General features: G+C 41.0%; 1 protein-coding gene across 2 annotated transcripts in view; it reads right to left on the bottom strand.

The window, feature by feature from the left end:
* KDM3B (lysine demethylase 3B) overlaps positions 1–12403 on the bottom strand; it is a 69508-nt gene that overhangs the window by 30693 nt on the left and 26412 nt on the right. Inside the window, exons 6-9 of one of the 2 annotated variants that reach the window (XM_053907459.1) lie at positions 11595–11669; positions 8641–9240; positions 3719–4955; positions 2638–2839 (exon numbers count right to left, since the gene is read on the bottom strand). In XM_053907459.1, coding sequence (XP_053763434.1) covers positions 2638–2839; positions 3719–4955; positions 8641–9240; positions 11595–11669 — 2114 coding nt within the window. The remainder of the gene's footprint in view (positions 1–2637; positions 2840–3718; positions 4956–8640; positions 9241–11594; positions 11670–12403) is intronic. The other variant, XM_053907460.1, reaches the window with a different exon arrangement.

Below are 12403 nucleotides of genomic sequence, written 5' to 3' on the forward strand. Positions count from 1 at the left end.
ACCTATGCTCTACATCCTCTACATCCTCTCACGTAGGCAGCCCTCCACATATTCTTTCTTCTACATCATCTATCTTCCTCTCTACTGAATCATTCTTGTATTTGAACTATCTCAAAAATTCTCTAAGAATTTTCTATCTCAAAAATCCTCTCGATCCCACACCCCCCTCCATTTATCTGCTTGTAAGAGCAATGTTTCTTGACCGAGTTGTCTATACTGATTGTTACCAGCTCCTCTTCCCTTTCATTTTCTTACTCCACTCCAATCAGGCTTTCCCTCACCAACATACCAAAACTGTTTTTTGATAAGGTCATTACCCCTCATTAAATCTAATGGTCACTTTCCGTTCTCATCTGACTTGACCCAATCCCCAGTATTTGACAGAGTTCATTATTCCTTCCTGGAAATACTTTCTTCACTTGCCTTCCAGGATACCTTACTGGCTGTTCTTTCTTAGCTGCCTTTACTAGCTCCTCCTCATCTTTCCCATCTGTCAATGTGGGAGAACTCCAGGACTCGGTCCTAGGAATGCTTCTCTTCTTTGTCTACATTTGGACTCCTTCAGTGATCTCAATTAGGCTTAAATACCTGATGACATCGAAATTTTTATCTGCCTGGACTTCTCCCCTCAACTCTAGAGTTGAGTTTCCAGCTGCCCTTTCAACATCTCCATCTAGAAATCTTTTTTTTTTTTTTTAAGTTTATTCATTTATTTTTGAGAGAGAGAGAGAGAGAGAGAGAGAGAGAGAGTTAGTTAATTCAGAGGAGGGGCAGAGAGAGAGGGAGAGAGAGGGAGAGAGAGAGAATCCCAAGCAGGCTCTGCCCTGTCAGCATGGAGCCTAATGTGGGGCCCTAACCCACAAACCCTGATTTCATGACCTGAGCCAAAATCAAAAGTTGGACATTCAACCGACAGAGCCACCCAGGTGCCCCTCAATCTAGAAATCTAATAGGCATCTCAAATTTTACATGCCCAAATTAAAAGTTCCCATTTTCTTCCCCAAACCCGCTTTTCCCTAAGGAATCTCCTTATCAGTAAATTGCAGTCCCATTTTTCCAGTTTTCAGGTCAAAAGCTGTAGAATCCATTTCTTCTTTCATGCTCTACATCTGATCAATCAGAAAATCCTGTGAGTTCTACCTTCAAAATATATCCTTAATCCAACTGGACTCATCACTTCCATCACTAAGCTACTGTCATTCTCACCTGGATAATTCCAACAGCCTCCTAATTTCTCTGTGCTCCTGCCTTTGCCTCAATATAATCTATCCTCAGTAAGGTAGTCACAGTGATCCTTTAAAACATTCCTCAGCGTCACTCATCAACTCAAAACCTCCAATGACTTCTTATTCAGCACAAAAGCCAAGGCCCTTAGATTAGTCCTTTAAAATATGGACTCATCATTAATTTTGTGACCTCAATTCCCCTGCCCCCATTCTGTATTTTAGCCACCCTAGGTCCACAAACACACCAGGAATATTCCAACCTCAGGACAGTTGCCCTTGTGCCCTCTACCCGGAAAACTTGTCTCTCAGAGACATGTGTGGTCCACTCCCTCACCTCCTTCATGTCTTTACTCAAGTCTTACTTATCTTCTCAAGTCATCCTATTTAAACTATAGCCTCTCTAGGGGCGCCTGGGTGGTTCGGTGAGTGCAGTGTCTGACTTTGGCTCAGGTCGGGATCTTGTGGTTCGTGAGTTCGAGCCCCGCGTTGGGCTCACTGCTATCAGCACATGGCCTGCTTTGGATCCTCTGTGCCCCACTCCCTCTGCCTCTCCCTCGCTCACATGCACATGCTCTCTCTCAAAAAAACAAAAACAAAAACCCCCCACTAAACTGTAGGCTTTCTAACGTCCCCACAGTTCAATCCTCTTTCCTGTCCTTATTTTTCTCAGTTATTAACAGCTAACATGCCATACATTTAATCTCTTTTCCTTATTTATTGTCTGCCTCCTCAGCAAACCTCTTAAGGGCTAGATTTTTATGGTTTTATACAGTGTTTAATCCTCAATGCCTACAACGATGGCTGGCACAGAGTATGTGTTCAGTAAACATTTGCAGAATAAGTGAAGCTACACTATGTGGATAAATCATTTGGATTTCTGTTTCTTAAAAATTAAGAATTCTTGGAAGATTGTTTAGAAGAAATTCTTTTTCTAAGTTTATCAAGCAGAAAAAAGTGACTATCTGCTGTTTGGTAAAAGCAGGGATACTCCCAGGATTTTCATCAGTTATATCTATTTCAAAGACACTTCACATATCTCCTCATCTTACTTGCCTTTCTCCCTGAGACTCAAGTTACTCTAGCACTGTAGAGGAATAAAGGGTCAGACACATCCATAATACAAAATAGCATCCTCTGCTTCTACCACTGGTTTCAAATGGAATCCAAATTAGGAATGACTCAACGTAGTTCAGGGGCCAGTGGCTGAGCTATTCAGTTCCCTAAGGACAAAGCCACAAGTCACTTCACAATCCAAACCGAATGGCTACTATGGATAGAGCCTCAGCAAAGACTCAAGAGCAAACAGGTTAAGGAAAACAAGGAATAGACTGGACATATGCTTACAGATTCAGAGAGTGGGAGTTGTATATCACTAATGGAAAGTGGGAAGGAGACAGGCAGGTTTGGGTACCTCCGGAAGTGAAAGAAGCGGCAGGCCACAGTGGAATCATCTTGCTCCTGTTCTTTAAACTTCCGATACCGCTCCAGGCGGCATTCCCGACACTTGTGCAGGTGAGGAGCTACATTGATGCATGACCCATCCTGCAGGAAGGGCTCTCCAGACTGCTTCAGCTTCTTCACCTTGCTCACATCTTTTAGCACTGATTGGCCAACTGTGGCAAGGGAAGGAGAAACGGTTGGTCATGATTGGTATTAATGAGACCCAATAACATAATCCTCTTGGGGATGAATTCTTGTCCTGGCCTGGGTCATTGCTCCTTGCCATGGCTGGGCTTGTGTGCATCATGTCCAGCCGTGACAGAAAGGGAGGGAGCCAAGAGGCTTCAAAAGGAAGCTAAGGACCATGGAGAATTTGTGGGCATTGCCCCATTATAAGGAAACAACTCTGGTATGGGTGAGGAAAACCCAAGAAGGCAGAAGGTAGCCACTTGCCTCTAGACTTTCAGGATACGACTATTCTATTAATCACAGACTGTTGGGCCCCCATGGTACCAATTCCTAATGACAATAGTAATGGACGCTTGCCCTTACACATTCCTGGGCTAGAAGCTCATGGCATAGGAGTTAATGGCTTTTGGAAGAGGTGTTAAAACCTGATATATGTAACAGAGAGAAGTAAATTTGAGGGGTGATTCTTTTTGCCTAATTAAGTCTATGAAAGGCTGCTATGTGAGAGTCCAGTACTCAGTAATTCCTCTAAAGTAAATTAAAGAGGATGGGCCAAAGAGAAGGAGAAAGGGATGAGAAAAACACCGGGAAAGAACTCTTGACTGAAAGGAGTATCAGGGGTCTTCCCTTTCTCTGTCCTCATTATACAGGTAGATATCCCTCTTACAGTGTTGGGGTTTAGATGCAATCCTGCCCTGAACCAACAGGTCTGATGAGGGGCCTCTAATAGGCCCTTTTGGCCATGTTATTCTATGTGATTACAGAACTTTCCATCAAAGAAAGGGCTTCTGCTGCCCAAGACCACAATAGGCATTCGAAGCCAGTGCCAGAGCCAAGCCCATGAATAAGCCCAGCAAGATCACCTTTCAGGGGGGCGGTCCGTGGCCGGCCCTTTGGGGCCTGCTTCCCTTTGCCTTTGCCCAGTAATAGCTCAGCACTGCGCTCCCCATTGGGGCCCAGCTTCCCCATCAGGTGCTCTGGAATCCCCTTCAGGCCAGTCTTGGCCTGCAGCTGCTCCTCAGAGTCGCTCAAATCTGATAGGTCACTGTTGGTACTGGAGTCTGAGTCCTGTCTGCAAGCCAAGCTTCGCTCATCCAGTGAGAACCTTTTCACAGCTTCAAAAGGAGCTTTGTTCTCCTGTGAAAAATCTGCTGGGGAGGACAGAAAGCTGCCTGAGTGCCTGCCAAAGACGTTACTAAAGGTTTTGAGGAGGGGATTGTCCTGTTGCCCAGGCCCCACAGTTGGCCTCTCCTCTGTGGGGCTGGAGGAGAGAGTAGGCATCTCAATGGGTTGGGTGAGGCTGCTGGTGGGTGAACTGGAGCGGCCATTCCCCATGGCAGAGAGGCTCGGACCCCCGGTGGTAAGAGTTGAGCCCAGAACACCAGACACCAGTTTGGAGGAGTCAGTTGTGATGAAGAGGGTTTTCTTCTTTGCTAAAGATGCCGAATCTGTAGAAGAGTGAGCCTCGGGCCAGCTGGGTGCTGCCTTAGAGGTGACAGTGGTAGCAGAGGAAGAGCTACCTGACGCCTGAGATGCAAAGCTGCTGAAAGGGCTATGTTCAACTTTCTCCACAAATGCTAGGAAAGGGTTAGAGGGCTCTTCTCGGGATAGTTTAGGGGGTTGTAAAAATAGATTTTCATGACTCTCTGGGGTGCGGGCGTTTAGGAGGCTCCGTGGGAAGGCTGGCGTGAGGGTGGGCATGGACTCTGCAGGCACCTTCCGGTCCACAGAGCTGCCAGCTTTAGAGCCTGATTTAGTGTCTGCTCCAAGAGCCGATCTGCCTTTACACAGGCTCTCAAGGCTTTGTTTGAATGAGTCTCGACTGGAGGAATCATCAGCCAAACTCTCTGAAACGGTAGTGAAGTAGTTACTGGTGGGTAAAGTTTGGGACATGCATTGAAAAAACAAGTTTTTGGAGAGATCAGAGTCTTTCTGAGACTCTGGTGCAGAGCTACAGCCAAAAGAGAAACCCAAAGGTTTATTCTCTGTGGCTAGAACCCCATTGGACTGGCTCCTTCCACTTCCAAAAGTCAAAGGTTGTGATGAACTTGGGAGAGATGCTCCAAATCCAGAAGAGGCCAGAACAGTACTTCTTGAATTCTGAAAAGAAGATAGCCTGAATTAGTAATTCTAGTTTCTCTTGACAACCTTACCACCTCTTTCTTGGGCCTAGGCCAACATTTCTTGTGGGTCAAATCAACTTTTCTCCCCTACAATTCCATGAAAACTGCTCTTATAACTAGATTTTACCAGTGTTAGAGATGACACCTGCCACAGACCACACAGAGGGCATCTTTAACAAGGTGAGCTAGAGACAGCAGGATGTCACTCACCCTGCCACTCCCTTGACTGTTAGCCAACTGGCTGTCACAGTACTAGGAGGCTGTGTAGGATTCTCAGTTTCTACTTGGAAATGAAGATTCTACCAGGAATTGGAGAAAAGGATTCCTGAACAGATACTAGCTTTTACTCTGAAATGTACCTAGTGACCCTGTTATATTAATCTCCCTCAATGATCTTAGCTACTGTCAAAGTTTCGATTTATTTAAACTAACTGCCCATTTTACAAAAGTGACTTCTGCCCCATAACAAGGAAAAATATTCTCTTTCTTAGTCTGAAACTCCCCAAGATGGACCCTTTTAGAATTTGGCCATTTATGTATGCGTCCAAATCAATCTAAAAGTTGAGTATCTACTTCAATTAAAGTTAGACCTAAAGGTGTTAAATTATCAGGGCATCTGGGTGACTCAGTCGGTTAAGTGCCCGACTTCAGCTCAGGTCAGGATCTCACGGTCCGTGGGTTCGAGCCCCACGTTAGACTGTGCTGACAGCTCGGGAGTCTGGAGTCTGCTTCAGATTCTGTGTCTCCTTCTCTCTCTGCCCCTTCCTCATTCGTGCTCACTCACTCTCTCTCAAAATAAAAGATGTTAAAAAAAAAAGATGTTGAATTACAAAGCACTCATTACTGAACCCTTCTGTTATCATTAGGATCTAACAAGCCTCCAAACAAGAAAAGTGTAGATACTGATACACCCACCAAACAAAAGCATTCAGCCTAACAAATTGGAGAATGAAAAAAAATTTTCCTTTCTTTCACCTTGTTAATGTTAACTTCTGCATGTAAATAAAAGGTGTGTGCATAAAGAAGGGGAGGACCACTTTCATACATATTATGCAAAGAGGGAAACATTCATCCACAGGTGGGTTTGAACATTTAAAATCAACCTTCAGGTAGTAGTAGTAGGATACCATTAAACATTCATTTTAAAACATGGCAAGTAAAAATTATTCTAGGAGTGCTTAACGGATATGGGGTTTCCTTCTGGGGTGATGAAAATCACCACTAGAAAGTGGTGATTCTTGTGTAACATTGTGGATGTACTAAATACTACAGTATTAGAACACTTTAAATGGTTAAAATGGTAAATCTAATGGTTATTACTTTTCCACATTAAAAAAAAATTATCCCAGATAAATGAAAGGTCTATTGTTCAAAAACAGGTGTTAATTTACTTAAGGTACTCATTAAATATGCAAGAAGAGCCTACATTAGGACTTTCCTTGAGGATGGCACAGAGGCATGAGAACCAGGCATGCCACCTATGGCTTGCCTCCAGTTGACATTTGCTACAGAGGCTGCTTCAGGGCATTTTAGAGTTAAAAACTTAAAGTTGTTTATTATTTATTTATTTATTTATTTATTTATTTATTTATTTATTTATTTTCTTTAAGGTAAACTCTACTTAGTCAAACTCATGAACCGGAGATCAAGAGTCACATGTTCTACTACCAACTGAGCCAGCCAGTAACCCCATTATACTTTTTCTTTTCCTTCCCACTAATCAACTACTAAAAAGAAGAGACAAGAAAGACACAGCCCTAAGAATTGTCTGTTGTTTCATTAAGCAGAATTTGGCCAGAAGCCTTGACACCTGCATGACTCCAAGGATCCAGCATGGGTAGCTTAGGTTTCACTACTAAAGTTACCCTTTGAAAATAAATATACACATGAATGCAAAATAATTTGGATGGTCTTTCATTTTCCTTCACATGATTAAATTCTAAATCCTCTTCTTATAAGAAAGTGATGACAAATTGATTTCAACTTAATTTTTAGGGCAAGAAATTTCCTGGGGGCTATGTCCCTAATTTAGATGTGATACCATAATGAAACATCCTTTTCTGTACTTCTAAATCATATCCCAGGAGAATACCTAGGCTGACACATTACCAAAATCACTGATACAGTCACAGAAACTTCTCCAATCTATTTGGAAAAGAAATGCCCTTTGAATCCACATTTCTTCTAATCAGCTTTGCTACCCCAAGAATAATAGCATTCAGTGGATCTCCCAGCATATAAAATTTGGTCTACTTTGTAACCCCCTTTACATCTACACAGCCTTCGGCATGGAGTGGATTTTAATTAGTTTGAGCAATATAATGACATACACGGTGGAAATTCACTTAAGATCCTCACCTACTTCTCTTGGGAATGCTGGTCAACTAACAAAGGACAAACCATTTATCAGTATGAAATCTGCATTTACAAACCTTCTCTTCTGCCTGGACATTTCACCTCCCTGCCCATCCTTGCACACTAGGGATTCACAAATCACATTTGCTAGGAGGGGACGAACTCAGATGAAATGTATATGCCATGTTTTATCTGGCATTGTTATGCCTATAATGATTCCATCTTAAGATGTGAGCTCCTTCAAATAGGGATTTCAATTCCTTGTCTATAATATACAGTACTTAGCACACAGTAGTTTCTTATACATAATTAAATCATTTAGTACTTTTTGTATTTCATATTCCAGCTTGAAGAAACAGCCAGCTTGAAAGAAAATGACTAGCATCATAAATCATTCTGTGGTGTACAAGAGTCAAGACTGTGAGAAATGATTTTGATATTGTTTCAAATTTAACTTGTATTTTTTTAGAAGTTTATCTATCTATCTATCTATCTATCTATCTATCTATCCATCCATCTATCTGTTTTTAAGTAGGTTTCATGCCCAGTGTGGAGCCCAATGTGGGGCCTGAACTCACAACCCTGAGATCAAGACCTGAGCTGAGATTAATAGTGGGACGTTTAACCGAATGAGCTACCCAGGTGCCCCAATGTTAACTTTTATTTAACAGAAGTTCCATTTCAGCAACAATACATGCAAATCAGATAAAAAACATAGGAAGTTGGATACTACTGTGATTAATTCCATCAAATTTTCCAGTAAGGCTTAAAAAGATTAAGTCAGAAAAGAAAAGAAAAAAAACCAAAACGCTTTTATAGCTATATCAAACCATGGAAAGAAGCCCAGCCTTAAAGGAAAATATCATAGAAAATGATGAACTAAAAACAGGGGATGGTAATAGTCGCTCTCACATAGCCTTAATTATAGTGTTCACTGTTACCAACACTGTAATTCATTAACCTTGTCTCTCATAGGCCTGGTAGAGGCTCAACCACTGTGTGAACTAAATAGATAATTGAATTAAAAAGATTCCCCATCAGATCTACTTTAATATCTCATTAAATTGGGTTTTATCATCAGTTTTTGATTAGTGCAATTGTTCGGGTGACTTTTAATAGCTGATAAAGTTATGAAAATATACACATTTGCCCAATGAGCAGTAAAGGACTGTTCAGAGCACAATTTAAGCACATGTCAGAAATACTTCCTTTCCTGTGGCATTTTAGATGCTTCTTAATGTGTTAACAATAAAGTAGGGTAAAAGAATGAACCCAAATCTTGCACATCTGCCCCTGAAACAACTCACCTCTCCTGGGGCCTGTAACCGGCTGCCTTTCTGTTTTTCCGGCCCAGTCCCTGCTGCAAGGCCAGTGTCTGAGATCCTCACCGTGGTTGGGGTGGAGCTGGCGGTAGTGACCACAGCTGCTGAAGCCACCATGCCCTGGCCAACTTGTTCCAGTGTTTTTCCTGCCTCTTTGTTTTCGGCTCCACCCACCTCTGGGGCCAAAGGTGTCTGACCTGTGGCTGTAGAATATGGAGTGAAAGGTACAGGTGTGTCCCCACCTACAGGCTCATCCTGTACCACCAGAGTCCTGCCGTTTTCTTTGGTGTAAGTGGCAAAGCGAATGTTGCGGTTAATCTGGGGGACAAATGTAGTCGGTGGCTGCTTGGCTCTCTGATCCAGCCCTGGCTCTCCACTGGCATTCCCTCCTTTCCAGGGCCCTCGGCTCGCCTCACCTCCATCGCTCCCATTACTGTCTACTTCACCCCTGTCTCCTTTTAATTTCTTTGATGCAGGGTCACACCCAGAGTCCGAAGCACTTTTCCTCCTCCGGCCATCTTTCCCCTCTATGCTCTCTCTCTTCTTCTTTCCTTTGGAAGATTTTACTGCTTTTAACGTACCCCCCTACAAAACAAAATTCAAAAAAGATTTATTACAAGGAACCTTCCATCCTGTGAAAACCATAAACCATTAGCTCTTTCCCATCTCTAGAAGCAGACAATGAAAGCAGGCAGATTGCTACATTCCAATGCCAGCTCTAAGACATCCCCTTAGTCAGAAAGCTCCAATCTTCCTGTGACTCATTTTACACACATATTCAAGATAAGAGTTACTACAAGTTCACTCACTTGGCAAACCCTCCCCTTAAATAAAATGCTTCCTCAAATGTACTTTTTCGAGGGCTTTAAAAATTTGTGGAATTTCTTTTATAAAACAAGACTGCTATTGCTAGGCTGGGAGCTCAATTGCCCCTTGATGAAAAAAAAATCTGCTTTCTTTCATATTTTTCTCCTTGTTTGCCTGACAATCGCATTTCAAGTATTGAAATATAAAAATCTCCTCTATCCAGAAGTCACTAAAAAACTGGGGACAACTTAGCAATAAGACGACTAACAGTGGTGAGTCTGTGACCAAAGGAAAAGTGAGCCCAACAAAGACAAGCGTGGATTGCTCTTGTGGACACTATAAATACTCAAACAATTTCCAGAACTTATTTCAAAGTATTAGACACAGGAAAGCAAAAAAGGGAGGCTACCACAGACCATACAGCCAAATCCCGCAGCTTTTCCAATAATTTCAGCCCATTTTATGAAATCTTACTTATGTCTTATTTGAGAGGCCTAACAACCTTAAAAGGTAGATTAGGAGACATGATTCCTATCTCTGAATAAACTCCTCTCCCGACAAGAGCATGGGGAAAGGGGCTAGGAACACAGTACCATTCTCTCAAACAATCTTTGTGCAGCAAGAACTTATGTCTAGAACATTCTTAGATTGGTATCCCACCATGAAGCAATTTTTTTTTTTTTTAGCTTTATTCAGTTAACTTTCAGATAGTTTTACTCAAATAACATGTGTTGGGCTGGTAATAAGCTAGTGATATGTAGTTATTTAGCCATTAATATTTACCAACTTCATTAAACTACTCTTAATGCTCTTGAATATTTATAGAATCTTTGAGCAGATCTATATTTTTATTGTAACCATTACTATAGTTATAACTGTAACTTTTTCAAATTTTATATTTCATCTTGCCAGTTCTAGCTTTTGTATTCTCTCTCTTTTTTGCTGCCTTCATTTGCATCTTTTCTCCTTAATTTCCTTCTACTGCTCTTAACCAAACCCAAGATTTACTCCTGTTCCTCCCATACTGTTGGTAGTCTGCTGTGGAAACCACAGATCTTCTATCCAACACATCCAGCCAAGTTGCTGATCTTGGCTCACAGCAACTTCCCTGAAATTATATGTATGTCCTATTTACGGTGAGCTTCTCACATGTGAGTAGATGGCATAAGACACTGAGACTAGTACTCTCCAGCTATATCTGACCAGCTGAATAGTGGCTGGCATGTAAGTAGTAGTTAATGAATGAATGACATAAGGAAGGGAATAAGAAAGGGGCCCAACACACCCTCAAAGTAAAAAGTGTTTTCAGTCATGTTTATAGTCAAAAGGCATATCCTACTTGTGGCAATATAACATGTAGTGAAAAGATATTGAATTCAACCCTGATTCTTCTTTTCCTAATTTGATCTTGTTATATCAAGTCAAGAATGACTGGATAAATGTGAAGAAATGTATACTTACTTAGCAGAGGAGTGGCCAAGACAGCAATATTACAGAGATGCTAAGAGACTGTCAGGAATATGTGGATAGATGGCTGTCATACTCAATGTCTTACTGAAGGAAATTCAAACAGGATTCCTGATTGATTTAGGTACTGATTTATTATGTATCTTTATTTGGGTTATGATAATTCTGAATGAACCAAGAGTTGGCCTGGTTCACAGTAATTATGGAGTAATCCACTGTGTGCTGAGCACTGAACTAGGCACCTGTTTGATTTGAGTTTTCTTGGAGTACAAAATTTCAGACTTCTTGGAGCTCACTACCACCTAATGAAAAGAAAAAGAGGATGCATCTTCTCCATTTCTTATTACTCGATGGGTTATAAATATTACTACTGCTTATTACAGCTTTAACTGTCTAGTGTATCTTTCAAATATATCTGTCCTGAATGACTGTAAAAAGAAATTGTTAGGCCATGGATTTTAAAAAGGCTAGGCAACACAGTCATGATACAACTCCTGCTTGAGACGGTATTTCCCTTAAGTAGATAAGACTGTGGTGAGAGCAAGAAATGTACAGTGGCCAGAATGGAGACCCAAAGGGCATCCATGGATAACACACACATGAGGAATCTGCATAATAAGATAAAGAAAGCTCATGAGTCTCAGAGACTCAGTTGATTACTGTACCTCGCTCTGAGTAGTTGAATTATCCATCAGCATCACATGGATCAGTCTGGGATCTACGGACTTGATCTCACCACTCTAGAGTAGGAGAAGGATAGCAGAAAATATGAAAAAGGGGAGGAAAAAGATTTAAGCCCTGTCCAAAGATATAATTATGTATTTTTTTAATCCATGTAATTATCTATTTCTACTCCCCCAATAGAATGAAAGCTCCATGAAACCAGGAATCCCCGCAATCTCATTCACTGCCAGAATAACAACATCCAAAACAAGGTCTAGAATACAGTAAGCATTCAAATATTTGTTACATGAATGAAAGAATTGAATTCAATGACCAAGTGTCTCTTTTAGAGACGTTAATTTCAAATTCTACATCTCTAAAATCTTCCTATTCTGTACATATCAAAGTAAAAACCTACAGAATCAAGTCATTAAAGGAATCTCTCTACTAATAAAGAATAAAAAGCATTAGGGAGCAGCCAATTTGACAGACATTGTCAGATTTAATGTGCATATCCTATGATCTAGAAATTATATATGTAAAAACTTATTCCAATAAACAATGTGTGGCAGTACACAATGATACCTATTTAAGGATATTCACTGCAGCATTATTTGTATTACTGAAAATAATGGCAATTATGTAAATGTCCACCAATTTTAGATTAAATTAGTTATGACATACCCATTCAGTAGATAAGGCAAATTTCTATGTATATTTACAAGAAAGATACTGATAATTTACAGTTATGTAAAAAAGGTAAAGAACTTTATGTATGGTATAATTCCATTTGTTAATAAAGTATGGTTCA

This window comes from Panthera pardus, unplaced genomic scaffold, assembly GCF_024362965.1.
Source record: "Panthera pardus isolate Hobbes unplaced genomic scaffold, ASM2436296v1 HiC_scaffold_2, whole genome shotgun sequence".
Taxonomy (NCBI): Eukaryota; Metazoa; Chordata; class Mammalia; order Carnivora; family Felidae; genus Panthera; species Panthera pardus.